The sequence below is a fragment of the Oncorhynchus mykiss genome, chromosome 5 (genome assembly GCF_013265735.2).
Source record: "Oncorhynchus mykiss isolate Arlee chromosome 5, USDA_OmykA_1.1, whole genome shotgun sequence".
In the NCBI taxonomy this organism is placed as follows: Eukaryota; Metazoa; Chordata; class Actinopteri; order Salmoniformes; family Salmonidae; genus Oncorhynchus; species Oncorhynchus mykiss.
Genome location: NC_048569.1, coordinates 14520240 through 14542593, shown reverse-complemented (window position 1 = coordinate 14542593; position 22354 = coordinate 14520240). Strand labels below are relative to the sequence as shown.

Here is a 22354-nt window from a genome sequence, read left to right as displayed (position 1 = left end):
GAAATATCCAATAAATGTCGTTCCACTTCATGATTGTGTCCCACTTGTTGTTGATTCTTCACAAAAAAATACAGTTTTATATCTTTATGTTTGAAGCCTGAAATGTGGCAAAAGGTCGCAAAGTTCAAGGGGGCCGAATACTTTCGCAAGGCACTGTAACAGAACTTGTAAGAAGTTGGGTTGCAAGCAGGAAGAGGTAAGGCAAAATCTGGGCAACCTTGCCTAATTCCTCTTTTCAAATCTAGGAGAAGTGCCATGCTTTAATTTAATGGAACTGTTCCCATTCATATAAAGAGTTATAATAGTACTAGGAGGGGTGCGTCACTTGAGTGGGTTGAGTCACTGATGTGGTCTTCCTGTCTGGGTTGGCGCCCCCCTTGGGTTGTGCTGTGGCGGAGATCTTTTGTAGGCTATACTCGGCCTTGTCTCAGGATGGTAAGTTGGTGTTTGAAGATATCCCTCTAGTGGTGTGGGGGCTGTGCTTTGGCAAAGTGGGTGGGGTTATATCCTGCCTGTTTGGCCCTGTCCCGGGGTACATCAGACGGGGCCACAGTGTCTCCTGACGCCTCCTGTCTCAGCCTCCAGTATTTATGATGCAGTAGTTTATGTGTCGGGGGGCTAGGGTCAGTCTGTTATATCTGGAGTATTTTTATATCTGGAGTATTTTATTTTATTTATTTTTTTGTCTTATCCGGTGTCCTGTGTGAATTTAAGTATGCTCTCTAATTCTTTCTCTCTCTCTCTCTGAGGACCTGAGTCCTAGGACCATGCCTCAGGACTACCTGGTATGATGACTCCTTGTTGTCCCCAGTCCACCTGACCGTGCTGCTGCTCCAGTTTCAACTGTTCTGCCTGCGGCTATGGAACCCTGACCTGTTCACTGTGATTACTATTATTTGACCATGCTGGTCATTTATGAACATTTGAACATCTTGGCCATGTTCTATTATAATTTCCACCTGGCACAGCCAGAAGAAGACTGGCCACCCCTCGTAGCCTGATTCCTCTCTAGGTTTCTTCCTAGGTTTTGGCCTTTCTAGAGAGTTTTTCCTAGCCACCGTGCTTCTACATCTGCATTGCTTGCTGTTTGGGGTTTTAGGCTGGGTTTCTGTACAGCACTTTGATATATCAACTGATGTAAATCAATTTTATTTTATTTTATTTACTACAAAATAATTCCCCAAAACCAAATTTCTCAAGGGAGAGAAATAGAAACTCATGTTCCACTGAATCGAAGGCTTTATAAAAGTCTAAGAAGACAATAAATCTATCTTCGAGGATTAGATCAGAATAGTCAATAAGGTCTAACACCAGTTGGATATTATTAGAGATATGTCTATTCCTCATGAAGCCAGATTGGGTCTCTTCTATAATTGAGTCCAATACTGCCTTCATCCTTTTTGCAAATATAGAGGCTAATATTTTGTAGTCATTATTGAGCAGACAGATTGGACGCCAATTATCGAGGAGAAGCAAGTCTTTCTTGGGCTTAGGTATTAATGTAATCATACCTTGAGTCAAACTGGGAGGGAGACTATTATTTGCAATGCTTTCAGAAAATACCTCCAACAGAAATAGGGCTAACTGATGAGAAAATGATTTGTAAAACTCAGCAGATATACCATCAGTCCCAGGAGCTTGTTATTTTGAAGGTGTTCAATAGAATAAATTATCTCTTCAACTATAATAGGGTCATCACACTGTTCCCTCTCAGCATCCCCAATTGATTTCACATCCCCCAGAGAGTCAAAAAAAGAGTTGAGGAAACCTCACAATACTTAGAACTATATCAATTCCTGTAAAAGTTGCAACTAAAGTTAGAGATGAATTTGGGATCATCTGTGATGAGACCATTAATATTTAATTGTTGAATTGTATTATTTTTAGAGTGGTATTTTTCTAACCTGAAAAAAATATTCATTTTGTTCACCCTCTTTTAGCCACTTCTTCCTAGATCTGACAAAGGCTCCCTCTGCTTTCAGTTTACACATATCATCCAACTGTTTTGTAGCTCAAACAGAACAGATGTGTCCTCCTCTGAGAGACTTTCAACAGGCTTTTGAACAAGAGAGGTGATCTTTGTAATTACACCTTCTTCTTTAGCTCTCCTCGTCTTGGCAAGAATACTCCCATATTTTCTTATATTTTCCAACCTCATTTAAACATCTCCCAGTTATTACTGTATGAATTGTCATTTATAGCTTTGTTCCAAAAGTGCGTAATTAAATAGTTTATCTCTATCTTGATCAACTCATGTTTTAATATAGAGCTATTAAGCTTCCAGTAGGATGCTCTGCCAATGTAACGCTCGTCCATAACGTTACTTTATTAACAAGAACACTAAACTACAAAATAACAGTGAAATACTGAAACAAACGAAACAGTCCCGTGTGGCACAAACACTAACACGGAAAACAAGCACCCACAACTCAAAAGTGAAACCAGGCTACCTAAGTATGGTTCTCAATCAGGTACAACGATTGACAGCTGCCTCTGATTGAGAACCATACCAGGCCGAACACAGAAATCCCAAATCATAGAAAGAGGAACATAGACAACCCACCCAAGTCACGCCCTGACCATACTAAAACAAAGACATAACCAAATAACTAAGGTCAGAACGTGACAGCCAAGGCCATTATCAGAGATAAAAAGTTTAATGTCAATATAAATAACTCTATGATCAGAAAGTGGAGTGGCAAGGATGTTAACAGAAATACCCTGTTTATCCAAATATTTAGACACCAGCCAAAAATCTATGTGTGATTGTCTGGAGCGTGCCTTAACTCTACAAATATCTATAATATCAAACCTTTCCATAAACTGCCTCAAACTTGTAGTCATAGGAGTGGACTTTCCCAGCGGCCATCTATCAATGAAATTATTTGAGAAATATTAAAATCCCCACCTACCATAGGTAAAGCATTAGGGAACTTGGTTAGCTAATGGAGAATACGCTTTTCTAAGGATTCAAGTAAGTGATCGTTTTCGAGTTTGGAATTGTACCCATAAATATTGGTAATAATAACAATGATGTTGTTACAGTTGATAACAAGACAAAGAAAGTGACCAAAAGGGTCACAGTCGGAGTGCAAAATACTTCCTTTGAAGTTTTTCTTTAGAGTGATAACTCCAGCAGAGTTCAGAACCATGAGAGAGCCATACATCATTGCCCCACTGCGATCTCCAGAAGTTGATGTCGGTAGCAACTGAATGAGACTCTTGAAAAAAACATACATCTGTTTTAAGCTGTTTGGCAAAGTCTTTGCACTTTACATTATTTGTTAACCCCCTAGCATTGAGTCAAACTATAGACAACGACAATGTGGAATATAGAACAAAGTACTAAGAGCTAAACAACAATCGCAAATCAAATAAGAATGAAAGGAAACCAGCGTTGCACACCATATACAGTTGAAGTCGGAAGTTAATAAACACCTTAGCCAAATACATTTAAACTCAGTTTTTCACAATTCCTGACATTAAATACTAGTAAAAATTGACTGTCTTAGGTCAGTTAGGATCACCACTTTATTTTAAGAATGTTAAATGTCAGAATAATAGTAGAAATAATTATTTATTTCAGCTTTTATTTCTTTCATCACATTCCCAGTGGGTCAGAAGTTTACATACACTCAATTAGTATTTGGTAGCATTGCCTTTAAATTGTTTAACTTGGGTCAAATGTTTCGGGTAGCCTTCCACAAGCTTCCCACAATAAGTTGGGTGAATTTTGGCCGTCAGGTTTGTAGGCCTCCTTGCTCACACACACTTTTTCACAATTGGCCTAGCGTCATCCGGGTTAGGGAGGGGTTGGCCGGTAGGGATATCCTTGTCTCATCACGCACCAGCAACTCCTGTGCAACACCGACACATTGGTGCGGCTGGCTTCCGGGTTGGATGCGCGCTGTGTTAAGAAGCAGTGCGGCTTGGTTGGGTTGTGTATCGGAGGACGCATGACTTTCAACTTTTGTCTCTCCCGAGCCCGTACGGGAGTTGTAGTGATGGGACAAGATAGTAGCTACTAAAACAATTGGATACCACGAAATTGGGGAGAAAACGGGGTAAAAATTCACCAAAAAAAAAAAGAAATACATCCACAGGTACATCTCCAATTGACTCAAATGTGGTCAATTAGCCTATCAGAAGCTTCTAAAGCCATGACATCATTTTCTGGAATATTCCAAGCTGTTTACAGGCACAGTCAACTTAGTGTATGTAAACTTCTGACCCACTGGAATTGTGATACAGTGAATTATAAGTGAAATAATCTGTCTGTAAACAATTGTTGGAAAAATTACTTGTCATACACAAAGTAGATGTCCTAACCGACTTGCCAAAACTATAGTTTGTTAACAACAAATTTGTGGAGTGGTTGAAAAACGAGTTTTAATGACTCCAACCTAAGTGTATGTAAACTTCTGACTTCAACTGTAGATATAAATGATTGAGTGACAGTAGTTTAGCATAACAAAGCTAACTTCCAGAACAAGAAGGAGTTTGCTCACTGCCTATACTGCATGTAAAAATATCAGAAGTGAGAGAACAAATAAAATAGTAAATATCCATTACTCCAGTGCAGTAAGAACAAAGGTTAAATCACCTTAAAGCCGGGAGTGGGATCTGCACACATCAGAGGTAGCTATCTATAGGTAGCCTATGTTGACCACCAGGCACAGCTTATGACAGTTCTCAAGGAGGAAGGTGATTTCGGATCCTGTGATGAAAGTGCGCCCTCCGATGAAGTAAGCCGCTTTTCCTTCTTTTCGTGCTTTTTCCATACTGGCCACAGTTTCTCCCTCTTTTCTCTGTCTGCTTTCGAGAGGTCTTCAGAAATCCGCAGATTTTTATCACTTAGGAAAGTAGATTTCTTGGCTGCTTTCCAAATGGCATCTCCGTATATCTGTGATGTGAATTGGAGAATGACACCTCTGGGCTTGGAGTCACCCTGCCTTCTCGTGCCGAGGCGATGTACAGTGTCGACAACATCTGCTATCTTAGCCTTCTCCACAGGTAGGATAGCTTGGCAGACTTTGATGGTCTCTTGCCGCACATTCTCCTCATCTGCACCGGGAACTCTATACAGTCTCAGATTCCACCGTCTGGTGTAGCTTTCGAGTTCCGTGATTCTTCTTTGGCACAAGTCCATCTTTCCCTCTCCTTTTCGAAACACTCTTCGATGTGGGCGACCTTCTTCTTAGCATCCTTAATTTACATGCATGCAAAGTCAACAGTTTTTTTTAAGCCCTCGATTTTCATTGCGTTCCATTTTCTCCATGGCATCGGACCTTGCATTGATGAGCCTAGAAAGAGTGGCGATAACATCATTGGCAGCGGCATCTTGGCCCAGTTCAAACATGCCTTTCTTGGAAGCTGGAGGTTTTCTTGGGGTTATAGGCAAAGAAGGAAAATCCTCGTCTGATATGGTTATTGATGTCACCATTGCTCTTGATTCTAAGCAATATTGTGCTGCTATTTTTATTGACTTGGCCAAAGCTTTTGATGCGGTAGACCATTCCATTCTTGTGGCCGGCTAAGGAGTATTGGTGTCTCTGAGGGGTCTTTGGCCTGGTTCGCTAACTACCTCTCTCAAAGAGTGCATTGTATAAAGTCAGAAAATCTGCTGTCTCAGCCACTGCCTGTCACCAAGGGAGTACCCCAAGGCTCAATCTTAGGCCCCACGCTCTTCTCAATTTACATCAACAACATATCTCAGGCAGTAGAAAGCTCTCATCCATTTGTATGCAGATGATAGTCTTATACTCAGCTGGCCCCTCCCCGGATTTTGTGTTAAATTCTCTACATCAAAGATTTCTTGGTGTCCAACAAGCTTTCTCTACCCTTAACTTTGTTCTGAACACCTCCAAAACAAAGGTCATGTGGTTTGGTAAGAAGAACGCCCCTCTTCCCACAGGTGTTATTACTACCTCTGAGGGTTTAGAGCTTGAGGTAGACACCTCATACAAGTACTTGGGAGTATGGATAGACAGCCTTTCTCTCAGCACATATCAAAGCTGCAGGCTAAAGTTAAATATAGACTTGGTTTTGTTGTAATAACATATTAAAACATGTAATGACGCATTCACGGACTGTTGTTAAACACACTGATAACCCATGAATATACACTGCTCCAAACCCTTTGGGATGGGCTACAAAGACAAAGAACTCTGTCAAGAACCAATGGGATACAGACAACAGGCTGGAGAGGACTGTCTATCACCTACGAACAACCAACCAGGAGCCAGGACTACTAGAATCTACCTACGTCATTTCAATGTATAAATGTACTGCCCAAATATGTGTTACGCCCTCTTTTTCCGAAACCTCCCTAAGAGTGGACGATAAGAGCCGTGCTGCACGTTTGCCAGATATTACCATGCTAGATTAAAGTGCCTCAAATATACCGTATCCGCCTTGTCCAGAGTCTCATCTTGGTCTTGTCTCTCCTATAACTAATCATTGACAGTTTCCTCTATCGTAATCGCTTCTCTTTCACCCCAGCTCCCAAACTATCCCTGATTCAGATGACCATCCTACCCATGCTAGATTACAGAGACATAATTTATAGATGGCAGGTAAGGGTGCTCTTGAGCGGCTAGATGTTCTTTACCAATCGGCCATCAGTTTTGCCACCAATGCTCCTTATAGGACACATCACTACACTCTATACTCCTTTGTAAACTGGTCATCTCTGTATACCCGTCGCAAGACCCACTGGTTGATGCTTATTTGTGCGATGTATTGTTGTCTCTACCTTCTTGTCCTTTGTGCTGTTGTCTGTGCCCAATAATGTTTGTACCATGTTTTGTGCTGCTACCATGCTGTGTTGTCATGTTTTGCTGCCTTGCTATGTTGTTGTCTTACATCTCTCTTTATGTAGTGTTGTCTCTCTTGTTGTGATGTGTGTTTTGTCCTATATATATATATTTATATAGTATTTATTTTACATTTTTAATCCCAGGCTCCCGTCATTTTGCCTTTTGGTAGACCGTCATTGTAAATAAGAATTTGTTCTTAACTGACTTGCCTAGTTAAATTAAGGTTCAATCATTTTTTATTTTTTTTAAAGCCAAGCACGAGCTAGTGAGATTCTATTGGCAAGTTCTAGCGTTTATTTGCAAATTTCCATTAGGGAACTTGCTATGTGAAGTGCGCATGAACAATAACTAAATTCACCCTTGCAATAAACAACACCATTTTTAGAAAGTCTACAAAAACACAGTCCACTCTGTTTCTTACAAATTCTAGTTTTAGAAACAGAAAACAGTATGGAGATCAAATGTTCCATCAATGAGAAAATTAGCAGAATGTCTGCCAAAATCCATTGCGCTCCATCTTTTCCCATTTCTGGCCACTGGGCTTCCTATCATCACCATATTTGGTAGTGAGCAGAAACAGCAACCGAATGCGTCACATTTATACATCCGGTGAAATATCTGGCTCATAGCTGGTTCTTTCTGTTATTCCATTGGTCAAATGGTAACTCACCACCAACTCGGGGAACCGGGCCATGCAAAACGAACTGGCCCAATTTGTGGCAGGAACAGCCCTCTTACTATACCGGTTTATTATGTGTCATCACTATCAAACCGACCGCCAATTCAAACGGGAGGATTTCGCCGGCGCCTTAGTCAAGACAGGAAAGTGGACCTCTTCACGACCAGTAGAAGGTATCTCTGTAGTGATTTTCGTGACACTGAAACTTGTCTAACGTTACATTCCAATCCGCGTGCGGCTCAGCATCCACCTCCTCGTTTCTCAGCTGTAGCTAACGTTAGCTGGCTAATATGTCAGTTGCTAGTAAACCAAACAGAGTTAGCAGATAATAAGTCAACCGTTTTGGACTAAACAGGCATAACAGTGAAATAAGAAAGTTACATTGCAAAGTCTACAACATTTGACTTTTTGTCTGTAGTTACTACTTTAGCAATCCTTAACAATGTGGGGTTATAACGCACGTGACATGGTGGCGAAAATAGACGGCTAGCAAAGCTACCACACGTCACCTTAAATTTCGATATTGTAAAATATCGTCATTGATTGTAGTAGTTTGACATTATTGGTTCCATCCGTATGATGCACCAGCAAGGGACTTTTGTGTCACCCTTACTCAGCGGGGTCTTTTGTCAATGCCGAACAGAGGATTCTTCTGACCCGGGTGGAGGGGTCGGGGGTGCTGGGGGCGCATCCTCATCATCTTTCACAGCCTCACTTCTAACTCGGGAGCGTCCGTTGTCAGTAGAAATCACAGGTTCCTGTGATGACTCCTGTGAGCCATCATACCCATGCGAACTTTGTGGTGGACCCGAGCAGGACCATAGACTAAAAGTGCTGTTTCAAGTCCTGGACGTGAATGGTGATGGGGGCATCTGCGTCAACGACCTGTCCATTGGGCTCAAGAAACTGGGGGTTCATCGCACTGAGCTCGAGCTTATGGTAAGTGTGAGGGTTCATATCTCGATATAGAGTAAATCAATGACTTATTGTGATGTAGTAGGTGAAAAGCAGTGAGTTCAAGCAAGCTATTTAGCACTGTGACAGGATAAACAGTTTATGTTGACTCCCTGGTTAAGTGGTTTTAAATGTTATTTTTTGAGTTGGTGGGAAATATGAGTTTTCTAGCCCATAAAGTCCTATAACAGATGTCTTTGATTTAAGATTAGTGTCTAATATGGAATGTTGTGAAAATGTGAATTTTCAATTTCCGTAGGTTCCCACTCAGTTGTTCTTATACAGTGCATGTCCCTTAAAGATGCAGTCCGGGATCTTGAGCGCTTACAAATTTGTAAAATGTTATGCAAATTTCAGGACTTAACATGGATGACAGTACACATTTGGGCACAATTTTCAAGGACCCATTTTGGCTTGTGAGCACTACTTTCAAATCTACTAGCTGAAATTATGCAAAAACTCTGGAGCATCACTTCCATGAGACTGTGGTTCTAGGCAGTTGCAAAGAAAAAGCCATATCTCAGACTGGCCAATAAAAATAAAATATTAAGATGGGCAAAAGAACACAGACACTGGACAGAGGAACTCTACCGAGAAGGCCAGCATCCCGGAGTCGCCTCTTCACTGTTGACGTTAAGACTGGTGTTTTGTGGGTACTATTAAATGAAACTGCCAATTGAGGACTTGTGAGGCATTTTGTTTCTCAACTAGATACACCAATGTACTTGAGCCTGTAATTGAACCCACAAATGCTGATGCTCCAGATACTCAACTAGTCTAAAGGACCGTTTTATTGCTTCTTTAATCAGAACAACAGTTTTCAGCTGTGCTAACATAATTGTAAAAGGGTTTTCTAATGATCAATTAGCCTTTTAAAATTATAAACTTGGATAAGCTAACACAACGTGCCATTGGAACACAGGAGTGATGGTTGCTGATAATGGGCCTCTGTATGCCTATGTAGATATTCCATAAAAAATCTGCCGTTTCCAGCTACAATAGTCATTTACAACATTAACAGAAATACATTGCAGATATTAATTCATTCAATGTTATTTTAATTGACCAAAAATGTGCTTTTCTTTAAAAAACAAGGACATTTTCTAAGTGACCCCAAACTTTTGAAGGGTAGTATACATAAAACTAAAGAGGGGCTGAGGAGGAGTATGCTATAGCAAGGATCACCGACCGGTCGATCGCGATCGATCACCAAACGTTTATGTAGAAAAGCTCCTCTTTTCTCTTAATTTTTTTTTGTCTTGCTCTGTTGGCGGTCAGTGGACTTGATTCAGAAGCCCTGCGCGCCGGGTAGGCAAAGTGTTCCCCTTTTGAACCATTTCATTTGTCTGAAGGGACACATTCCGCCAAGCCGGCAAACCAGGACCGCTGTGGCCTAATCAAGTGCGCCTACAGCGCTGGCCAAGCTTCCACGACCCCAGAGCAAATGTTCATACTAGCCTACGTGAGATTTCATAACTTTTAAAACCATGACCTGAAAGACTGTCAAAGAATACAGCGAAGAGTTGCTGTTTTTGAGTGCGTTCATGTCTGTGTTTCTTCAGCTCTGTCAACCCTGTTTTTATTCAACACTTTTACAAAACATGAAATGCTTTTCTTCCTACTTCCACTCGCGCTGTGATGAATGAGTAACAAAGTTTATTGATAGGTCTGCATTTTTATTATTAGCAGCTCGTAGTGTCTTTTAATATCAATAAATATTTTACTTTCACTGGTCATGGGTACAACATGAAGACTGTGTCCCCTCTCTCTGGTCAGACTCACCATAGGAAAGGGTAGAGCAGGGACCGTGAGAGGTGGACCCTCTGTTGCTCTCCCTCCCTCCACAGGTACCATCAATCCAGTAAAATAAAAAACCAAATTATTTAAATTTATGCTCAGCTGTGCCTCAAGTGATACAACAACTGATCTATTTTGTTCTCAAAGCTCGAGTTTAATATATAATATGGGCTGAGAAGAACAATATTGGCAGGCCGAGCATAGCCAATATGCTGTGCTTATGTATTAAGCCTACTGCACAAACCTAATTCCTACAGAACTGTTTTTATTAGGTTAATGTTGCATAAACATTTAAACATTTTGTTTAAAGTCATGGGGGAGAAAAAAATCTTAGTGGCAGGTCTCGGCTAGCTTTTTGACTGTGAAAGTGATCTTGACTCAAAGGTTGGTGACCACTGGGCTATAGCTTAAAGAGATGGCTCTTCCTATTTGTATGTTTCTACATCAGGGGTGAGCAATAATTTTGTCTCGAGGGCCACATCGGGATTTCAAAATTCAGACCGATTTTTTTTTTTTGTTGGCAAAAGCAATTTGTGGGCCAGAAAAATGTTTTTTTACGTGTAGGTCTATAATAATGTCTGCATACTTTCTATCAGATGTTCAAGAGTTACCTGGAGTGTTTTTACTTCTTTTTTTTTACACAAAATAATAATTTACCAAAAACCTTCCGAGGGCCAGATTGAATGGGCTCATACAGTGCAAAGTATTCAGCCCCCTTTCCATTTTCCACATTTTGTTACGTTAGCCTTATTCTAAAATGGATGACATTCATTTCCCTCATCAATCTAAACACAATACCCCATAATAACAAAGTGAAACAGGTTTTAAACTGTTGCAAATTTATATTAAAAAAATAAATAAAACAGATGCCTTATTTACATATTTATTCAAATGAGCTTAGGTGCATCCTGTTTCCATTGATCATCCTTGATGTTTCTACAACTTGATTGGAGTCCACCTGTGGTAAATTCAGTTGATTGAACATATGCCTTTCCAAACACCTGTCTATATAATGTCCAACCGTTGACAGTGCATGTCAGAGCAAAAACCAAGCCACGAGGTTAAAATAATTGTCCGTATAGCTCCCAGACAGGATTGTGTCAAGAAAGATCTGGGGAAGGGTACCAACACATTTCTGCTGCATTAAAGATTCCCAAGAGCACAGTGGCCCCCATCATTCTTAAATGGAAGAAGTTAGGAATCACCAAGACTCTTCCTAGAGCTGGCTGCCTGACCAAACTGAGCAATCGGTGGAGAAGGGCCTTGGTCAGAGAGGTGGCCAAGAACCCAATGGTCACTCTGACAGAGCTCCAGAGTTCCTTTGTAAAGGTGGGAGAACCTTCCAGAAGGACAACCATCTCTGCAGCACTCCAACAATCAGGCTTTTATGTTAGTGGCTAGACGGAAGCCACTCATTAGTATAAGGCACATGACAGCCCGCTTGGAGTTTACCAAAAGGCACCTAAAGGACTCTGACCATGAGAAGCAAGATTCTCTGGTCTGATGAAACCAAGATTGAACTTTTTGGCCTGAATGCCAAGCATCACGTCTGGAGGAAACCTGGCACCATCCCTACGGTGAAGCATGGTGGTGGCAGCATCATGCTGTGGGGATATTTTTCAGTGGCAGGGACTGGGAGACTTCAGGATTGAGGGAAAGCTGAACGGAGCAAAGTACAGCAAGATCCTTGATGAACACCTGCTCCAGAGCGCTCCGGACCTCAGACTGGGGTCAAAGGTTCATCTTCCAACAGGACAACAACCCTAAACACACAGCCAAGACAACGCAGGAGTGGCTTTTGGGACAAGTCTCTGAATGTCCTTGAGTGGCCCAGCCAGAGCCCAGCTGTGTAGCGACACTCTCCATCCAACCTGACAAAGCTTGAGAGGATCTGCAGAGAAGAACTGTAAAAACTCCCCAAATACAGGTGCACCAAGCTTGTAGCGTCATACCCAAGATGACTTGAGGCTGTAATCGCTGCCAAAGGTTATTTAACAAAATACTGAGTGAAGGGTCTGAATACTTATACAAACTGAAATATCACATTTAGATATCTTATACATTTGCAAAAATGTTAATGTTTTTTGTTTGTCATGGGGTATGGGGTAGATTAATTAGGGGGGGACTATTTAATCCATTTTAGAATAAGGCTGTAACGTAACAACAAAATAAGTCAAGGGGTCTGAATAGTTTTCGAATGCACTGTTGCCCACCCCTTTAATTATTCCTCTGCATATTTTCTCAGAGGGCCTCTAATGCTAAAATGAAGGGAAACAACAACTTTTCTCAAGTAAATAAAATAATTTAAGCCAAAAATGCTGGCAGGGGCAACAAAGGAAAGGGGGAGGCTATCCCACCAAAGTGATATGAGGAAAAACACGTTTTTGAATAAGAGATCAGATGGAAATGTGAGGTCACTTATTGACACGTGAGCCCCCTTGTCCAAATGCCTTACAAAGCAAAGATATTTGAGACCACCACAGGAAACCAGTAAATTTAGGTCAAATCCCAGACTAAGGCAGGGCTCAGGAATTAGGTAATGCCACACAACATTTCATTTACTTAGCAGATGGCCAATCTGTCATCTGTCAAATACAGGATCATTTCTGACTTTTATGACAAATTATCAAGTCAATAACAGCTCACGAGTTTACATTAGTAAATTCCTTTTTTTGTAAACATAATTCCTTTCCCTAAATTACATAACCCAATTCATTTAGTTAGGTCTAATATGGAGTGCTGTATGGCTCAGTTGGTAGAGCATGGCGCTTGCACCATCAGGGTTGAGGGTTCGATTCCTGGGGCCACCCATACTTAAAAAGAATGTATGCACACATGACTGTAAGTCACTTTGGATAAAGGCGTCTGCTAAATGTCATATTTATACTGAACATAAATGTGAAGTGTTGGTTTCATGAGCTGAAATAAAAGATCACAGAAATGTTCCATACTCTGCACACATTTGTTTACATCCCTGTTAGTGAGCATTTCTTCTTTGCCAATATAATCCATCCACCTGACAGGTCTGGCATATCAAGAAGCTGATTAAACAGCATGATCATTACACAGATGCACCTTGTGCTGGGGACAATAAAAGGTCACTCTAAAATGTGCAGTTTTGTCACATAACACAATGCCACAGATGTGTCAAGTTTTGAGGGAGTGTTCAATTGGCATGCTGACTAAAGGAAGGTCCACCAAAGCTGTTATCAGAAAATGTTGTTAATTTCTCTATCATACACCGCCTCTGTCGTCTTAGAGAATTTGGCAGTACGTCCAACCGGCCTCACAACCACAGACCACGTGTAACCATGCCAGTCCAGGACCTCCACATCCGGCTTCTTTATCTGCGGGATCGTCAGAGACCAGCCACCTGGACAGCTGATAAAACTGAGGAGTATTTCTGTCTGTAATAAAGCCCTTTTGTGGGGAGAAACTCATTCTGATTGACTGGGCCTGGCTCCCCAGTGGGTTGGCCTATGCCCTCCCTCCCAGATCTACCCATGACTGCGCCCTGCCCAGTCGTGAAATCCATAGATTAGGGCCTAATTCATTTATTTCTATTGACTGATTTCCTTCTATGAACTGTAACTCGGTTTAAAAGTTATTCAATTTTATATTTTGGTTCAGTGTATATATAGAATAGCTTATGCTATATTTCATGGAGGCTACTGTGCACTGTTTGTTAGACCTACCCTACTGTGTTTTGTATTGTATAGGTGAAGTAGTTGATATTGGAGATACAATCCTGGGTTCCTGGTGGTTTTGAGCATTTGCCAGACTGATTCGGCACGTGAAGGTTTACAATTGTCTAGTACTTTCCCCCATTGTTCATAGAGCAGTGGCGGAACAACCACATGGATATGCTTGCCCACTCTGCAGATAGGCAAAGGTCATGGGGGCATATTTTTGCTGCCTGTGACAACCACTATCTATGATCTTGTCTCACACTTTCACATCGAAAAGAAGCAAAGTCATGCTCTTTTTGTTCCTCTTCAAAATGGAGCCCAATAACTTGTTTTCAGTTCCTGACCATCTTCTGAAACATTTGGTTTAATATTAGCCTTGGTAAACCTGCATTTGTTGACTCAAGGTTAACCACCACGTGGTCTCTTTTAGATAAAACTGTTTCGAATATGGATTTGCTTTTGACCAAAAATATTTATTTTCTCTGCAATCTGTTTTAGTGGTTTGGCTGTCTAGTCAGGTCGTGATTCATATTTCAAATCAAATTTTATTAGTCACATGCACCGAATACAACAGGTAGTAGACCTTACAGTGAAATGGTTACTTACGAGCCCCTAACCAACAATGCAATTTAAAAAAAATATGGATATGAATAAGAAAAAAAAGTAACAAGTAATTAAAGAGCAGCAGTAAATAACAATAGCGAGACTATATACGGGGGGGTACCAGTACAATGTGCAGGGGCACCGGTTAATTTAGGTAATATGTAGGTAGAGTTCTTAAAGTGACAATGCATAGATGATAACGACAGAGTAGCAGCGGTGTAAAAGAGAAAGGGGGGGCAATGCAAATAGTCTGGGTAGCCATTTTGATGTTCAGGAGTCTCATGGCTAGGGGGTAGAAGCTGTTTAGAAGCCTCTTGGACCTAAAATTGGCGCTCTGTTACCGTTTGCCATGCGGTAGCAGAGAGAACAGTCTGACTAAGGTGGCTGGAATCTTTGACAATTTTTAGGGCCTTAGTCTGACACCGCCTGATATAGAGGTCCTGGATGGCAGGAAGATTGCCTCAGTGATGTACTGGGCTGTTCGCACTACCCTCTGTAGTGCCTTGCGGTCGGAGTCCGAGCAGTTGCTATACCAGGCGGGGATGCAACCAGTCAGGATGCTCTAGATGGTGCAGCTGTAGAACCTTTTGAGGATCTAAGGACCCATGCCAAATATTTTCAGTCTCCTGAGGGGGAATAGGTTTTGCCGTGCCAGTCTTCACGACTGTCTTGGTGTGCTTGAACCATGTTAGTTTGTTGGTGATATGGACACCAAGGAACTTGAAGCTCTCAACCTGCTCCACTGCAGCCCCGTCGATGAGAATGGGGGCGTGCTCGGTTCTCTTTTTCCTGTTGTCCACAATCATGTCCTTTTGTCTTGATCATGTTGAGGTTGTTGTCCTGGTACCACACGGCCAGGTCTCTGACTTCCTTCCTATAGGCTGTCTTGTCGGTGATCAGGCCTACCACTGTTGTGTTATCGGCAAACTTAATGATGGTGTTGGAGTCGTGCCTGGCTGTGCAGTCATGAGTGAACAGGGAGTACAGGAGGGGACTGAGCACGTACCCTTGAGTGGCCCCTGTGTTGAGGATGTGTTACCTACCCCAGTGTCCTTAGCTTATTGATGATCTTTGAGGGCACTATGATGTTGAACGCTGTGCTGTAGCCAATGAATGGCATTCTCACATAGGTGTTCCTTTTGTCCAGGTGGGAAAGGGGAGTGTGGTGTGCAATAGAGATTGCATAGTCTGTGGATCTGTTGGGGCGGTATGCAAATTGGAGTGGGTCTAGGGTTTCTGGGATGATGGTGTTGATGTGAGCCATGACCGGCCTTTCAAAGCACTTCATGGCTACAGACGTGAGTGCTACAGGTCTGTAGTCATTTAGGCAGGTTGCCTTTGTGTTCTTGGGCACAGGCACTATGGTGGTCTGCTTAAAACATGTTGGTATTACAGACTCAGACAGGGAGAGGTTGAAAATGTCAGTGAAGACACTTGCCAGTTGGTCAACGCATGCTCGCAGTACACGTCCTGGTAATCAGTCTGGCCCTGCGGCCTTGTGAATGTTGACCTGTTTAAAGGTCTTACTTACATCGGTTGCGGAGAGCATGATCACACAGTCTTCTGGAACAGCTGGTGCTCTCATGCATGTTTCAGTGTTATTTGCCTCGAAGCGAGCATAGAAGTAGTTTAGGCAGGCTTGTGTTACTGGGCAGCTCTCGGCTGTGCTTCCCTTTTGTAGTCTGTAATGGTTTGCAAGCCCTGCCATATCCGACGAGCGTCAGAGCCGGTGTAGTATGTTTCGATCTTAGTCCGGTATTGATGCTTTGCCTGTTTAACGTTTCGTCGGAGGGCTTAGTGGAATTTCTTATAAGCTTCCGAGTTAGAGTCCCGCTCCTTGAAAGCGGCAGCTCTAGCCTTTAGCTCAGTGCAGATGTTGCCTGTGATCCATCGGCCGATTATTGGAGGACAACAAAAAAAAGCAGATACCGATTAATCGGCCTATTTTTAATTATTTTTAATTAATAATAATAATAATAATAATAATTATAATTATAATTATAATAATTATAATAATTAAATACGTATTAAAAAAAAATATGTAATGACAATTACAACAATACTGAATGAACACTTTTAACTTAATATAATACATCAATAAAATCAATTTAACCTCAAATAAATAATGAAACATGTTCAATTTGATTTAAATAATGCAAAAACAAAGTGTTGAAAAAAGTGAAAGTGCAATATGTGCCATATAAAAATCTAACGTTTAAGTTCCTTGCTCAGAACATGAGAACATATGAAAGCTGGTGTTTCCTTTTAACGTGAGTCTTCAATATTCCCAGGTAAGAAGTTTTAGGTTGTAATTGTTATAGGAATTATAGGACTATTTCTCTCTATACGATTTGTATTTCATATACCTTTGACTATCGGATGTTCGTATAGGCACTTTAGTATTGCCAGTGTAACAGTATAGCCTCCGTCCCTCTCCTCGCCCCTACCTGGGCTCGAAACAGAGCATGGAGGCGCTACCAGGAGACAGGCCAGTACATCAGACGTGGAGGAGGCTGTAGGAGGGCAACAACCCAGCAGCAGGACCGCTACCTCCGCCTTTGTGCAAGAGGAGCAGGAGGAGCACTGCCAGAGCCCTGCAAAATGACCTCCAGCAGGCCACAAATGTGCATGTGTGCTCAAACGGTCAGAAACAGACTCCATGAGGGTGTTATTAGGGCCCGACGTCCACAGGTGGGGATTGTGCTTACAGCCCAACACCGTGCAGGACGTTTGGCATTTGCCAGAGAACACCATGATTGGCAAATTCGCCATTGGCGCCCTGTGCTCTTTACAGATGAAAGCAGGTTCACACTGAGCACATGTGACAGTCTGGAGACGCCGTGGAGAACGTTCTGCTGCCTGCAACATCCTCCAGCATGACCGGTTTGTCATGGTGTGGGGTGGCATTTCTTTGGGGGGCTGCACAGCCTTCCATGTGCTCGCCAGAGGTAGCCTGACTGCCATTAGGTACCGAGATGAGATCCTCAGACCCCTTGTGAGACCATATGCTGGTGCAGTTGGCCCTGGGTTCCTCCTAATGCAAGACTATGCTAGACCTCATGTGGCTGGAGTGTGTCAGCAGTTCCTGCAAGAGGAAGGCATTGATGCTATGGACTGGCCCGCCCGTTCCCCAGACCTGAATCCAATTGAGCACATCTGGGACATCATGTCTCGCTCCATCCACCAACGCCACGTTGCACCACAGATTGTCCGGGAGTTGGCAGATGCTTTAGTCCAGGTATGGGAGGAGATCCCTCAGGAGACCATCCGCCACCTCATCTGGAGTATGCCCAGGCGTTGTAGGGAGATCATACAGGCATGTGGAGGCCACACACACTACTGAGCCTCATTTTGACTTGTTTTAAGGACATTACATCAAAGTTGGATCAGCCTGGAGTGTGGTTTTCCACTTTAATTTTGAGTATGATTCCAAATCCAGACCTCCATGGGTTGATACATTTGATTTCCATTGATAATTTTAGTGTGATTTTTGTTGTCAGCACATTCAACTATGTAAAGAAAAAATTATTTAAGAATATTTCATTCATTCAGATCTAGGATGTTATTTTAGTGTTCCCTTTATTTTTTTGAGCAGTGTATTTTTTTTAACGTAAATAATCGTTACAATTGAAGACTGGATGATCTTTGTTCAATACAGGAAGAAAACAAACTGTAGCATGCTGTCTGGTCACGCGCCTCTATTTAACAGTACACTTCAAATGACCCTCGTTCAAGATGGCTGTACTTCATTACACAAAGGAATAACCTCAACCAATTTCTAAAGACTGTTGACATCCAGTAGAAGCGATAGGAACTGCAAGAAGGTTGCTTAGAAATCTGGATTCCCAATGAAAACCCATTGAAAAGAGTGACCTCAAAAAAACAAATCTGAATGGTTTTTGCCTGATAAATAAGTTATGTTATACTCACAGACATGATTCAAACAGTTTTAGAAACTTCAGTGTTATCCAAATCTACTAATAATATGCATATCTTATCTCCTGGGGATGAGTAGCAGGCATTTCATCTGGACGTGCAAATACTGCCCCCTGTCACCAAGAAGTTAATCGGTCGACCTCTAGTACGTACGTCACTGAGGGGATGATGTCATCGATGCACTTATTGATGAAGCCAATGACTGATGTGGTGTACTCCTCAATGCCTTCTCAGGAATCCTGGAACATATTCCAGTCTGTGCTAGCAAAACAGTCCTGTATTTTAGCATCTGCTTCATCTGACCTCCTTTTTTTTATTGATCTAGTCACTGGTGCTTCCTGCTTTAAGTTTTGCGAGTACGGAGGATAGAATTATTGTCAGATTTGCCATTGGAGGGAGAGCTTTGTATGCGTGTCTGTGTGTGAAGTAAACGTGGTTCAGAGTTTATTTTATTTATTCATTTATTATTTATTTATTTTACTCTCTGGTTGCACATTTAACATGCTGATAGAAATTTGGTAAAACGGATTTACGTTTCCCTGCATTAAAGTCCCCAGCTACTAGGAGCGCCGCCTCTGGGTGAGCGTTTTGTTTGCTAATGGCGGAACACAGCTCATTCAATGAGTGCCAGCCTCAGTCTGTGGAGGTATGTAAACAGCTATGAATACAGATAAACTCTCTAGGTAGATGGTATGGTCTACAGCTTATCATGAGATACTCTACCTCAGGCGAGCAATAGCTCGACACTTCCTTAGATACCGTGCACCAGCTGTTATTTACAAAAATACATAGTCCCCCGCCCCTTGTCTTACCAAACGCCGCTGTTCTATCCTGCCAGTACAGCGTATAACCAGCCAGCTGTATGTTGATGGTGTCGTCGTTCAGCCACGACTCTGTGAAGCATAAGATATTATAGTTTTGAATGTCCCGTTGGTAGTTTAATCTTCCGCGTAGGTCGTTGATTTAATTCTCCAAAGATTTCACATTTGCTAGCAGAATGGAAGGAAGTGGGGGTTTATTTGATAGCCTACAAATTCTCAGAAGGCCGCCCGCCCTTTGGCCCCTTTTCCTCCACCTCTTCACTCAAATCACGGGGATCTGGGGCGAGTCTCCGAGAAAGCAGTATAACGTTAGCGTCGGGCTCATCAGACTCGTTAAAGGAAAACGTCAGCCTTCTTCTTTGGCGCCATTTGATCCTTTGCAAGGTAAATGATGTACAAATGCCTGCTGGGCAATTTGCAAATGTCATCATTCTGATATCCAGTGAGTTTTGGAAGAAAGGTAAAGCTCTAGTGCTTGTACGCGTTCTCTACAGTTTATTATCTTGACAATAACACAAAAAATGGTGCACAATAGCAAATCATTACAAGCATGGACAATAGAAATACTCCCTTCACTGCTGCAGAGTCTGAGACAAGTCCACTGTCCTATGCACTTTTCTTGTCCAATTAGCTGGGTAATTGTAATGTGTGTGTGGTGCCAGCTCAGCTTTCTTATCTTATGACAGACATTTTATTTTCATGATGGTCTTCATCCATAATCGTTGGTTATTATATGGTAATTGTGCCAGCCCTAGTCAGGCCTCAAATCAGTTCTGTCAAGGGTGAGGTGAATAGTCTGGTCTTAATTGTTGCCAGCACAGCAGGGCTGCAGACGTAAGTAGGGCCAAACCAAATCTGAGGGGATTTTTTACATTTGATTAATACTTTCACAGCAGTTGTCTACACATAGTTGGTAGGTTAAACTGCAGCTGTAATATTATGCAGCTTCATATTTAGTCTTGCTAAGAGTGTGCAAAGTTGTCATGGAGGCAAAGGGTGGCTACTTTGAAGAATCTCAAATATATTTTGATCTGTTTAGCAGTTTTTTTTGGGCTACTCCCTGATTCCATGTGTTATTTTATAGTTTTGATGTAATCACTATTATTCTACAATATAGAAAATAGTATTAACAAAAACCCTTGAATGAGTAGGTGTGTCAACTTTTTATCGGTACTGTGGTACGCGCACACACACACTACCACACGCACTCTATACACACACACACACACACACACGTACATTGTAATATTGTTGTATGGTGGTATTATACATTTTGTATTGTAGGTCATATTGTGGCTTAATACTGTTATATGATGTACTGTTGTATCTTTTGTTTTGGATCCCTTATGAATACGAATACAAATGTATCACACTGCATGAGGTAAAAGGTGGCCACACCAGATACTGACTGGTTTTCTGATCCACGTATCTGTGCCTATCGGATGCATATCTGTATTCCCAGTTATGTGAAATCAATAGATTAGACCCTAATGAATTCATTTCAGTTGACTGATTTCCTTTATGTGGACATGTCCCTAGACATGAGGAGCACTCACTGACCTTTGCAATGATCTTCTGTTGTTATCTCTGGATAAAATCCCAATGCACAATCAGCTAGTGTTGAAGGAAACAAATAAACATTTCCTGGCCAAAAGGTCAACATGGGGAAGTCTGAACCCCAAGGTTAAGTCTGCTCAGAAAATGACCAGAATTCAATTGATTTAAATGTTTAAAAGAAAAGTATTAGCAAGATTGAAGCTAATGGGCAACATTCCAAATCATTCACTGAATGAGACATCCTTTAGTGATAAATGGAATTGACTCCAACCCTGTTGGAGACATCGTAATAAAATCAGTAATCCTAAGTAATGGTAGGATTCAGCTGTAATCGGTTCTAAGCTTCAATTTCAAGTTGAAAATGAATGAAAAGAAAAAATCAAATTCAAACTGATACTCAGACGTGCAAGCTCATTCAGAACAGTGTTGGATGGAGCAGTCTTTAAAATTGTATAACCTTTAACTTAACTAGGCAAGTTAGTGAAGAACAAATTCTTATTTACAATGACGGCCTACACTGGCCAAACCCGGACGACGCTCGGCCAATTGTGCGCCGCCTTATGGGACTGCCAATCACGGCAGGTTGTGATATAGGCCTTTGAAGACAGAAAAGACGAAGAGTGAGGAGAGTTGAAGAGGTTTTGCTGATCAGTATGTGTTAGTGGAAAAGAGCATGCAGAGCTGGGTGAGGTTGCCATGGTGATACTGACATTTTGATGGAGAGAATCGAAGAGGAGGGGAAAGAACAGTCAGCAGGTTTTTCCGAGAGTAGAGAGACTTCCCCCAACCCTTACAAGCCCATTCGATTTAGGATGACAAGTCATAAATTAGTTGCTTCGTTGTATCCTCCATTCTAATTGGTTGTGGAGTCCAGCTCTGGGGAATCTCCAGTTGGACCTATCAGTGTGGGCTGCCATGATTGGCTGATGCAGCGCTGCAGTGAGAATGCAGGTTTCAGGAGCCTCTTCTTTTTTACTGCATTACTCTGTCCGTCGATACTGAGCCAGCTAACCGGCACAATCTCACTGTAGCTCCTGTCTCAGTCTTAACCTCTCAGTAGATGATATGCAGCAGAGATGCAGCCAAGGTAGTATCGAACTAAACTCAAGATATCAGTTGCGTCATTCTTTAGTCTTTAACAGAAGTTACATGTTAGTGGTTTAAGAGTTTGTCCATACAATCGTTTTGATTGGAACAGTTTAGTCCTGCATATTTGGCTGCATTAAAGCTACAGCTAAATTAATGTTTTTGTTTGGGCAGAGTAGAACTTATGGTGTGCGTTGATTGAAAGAAAAGTGCCACTAATACTGACTGATACATCTGAGGAAGGATGATGAAAGGAGGAGCACAGCTGAGTGCACACAGGAAAAGGGGCTTTTGGAGCTGAAGCAGTGACGCGGAAGAAACTTGAAGGACCCTCTTTTGCATTCTGCGGTTGTCCTCACCTGCCCTGGCTGTGAATTCTCTTTCTACCGGCGCAGAACTCTTACCTCGGCTGAC

At 41.9% G+C, this 22354-nt stretch overlaps 1 protein-coding gene across 2 annotated transcripts in view; it reads left to right on the top strand.

The window, feature by feature from the left end:
- Positions 1-7471: 7471 nt before the first annotated feature.
- The window catches only part of slc25a25b (solute carrier family 25 member 25b), a 47373-nt gene continuing 32490 nt past the window's right edge, over positions 7472-22354 (top strand). The window contains exon 1 of one of the 2 annotated variants that reach the window (XM_021601810.2): positions 7472-8436. In XM_021601810.2, the coding sequence (XP_021457485.1) occupies positions 8074-8436 (363 nt within the window). In that variant the 5' untranslated portion in view covers positions 7472-8073. The remainder of the gene's footprint in view (positions 8437-22354) is intronic. The other variant, XM_021601812.2, reaches the window with a different exon arrangement.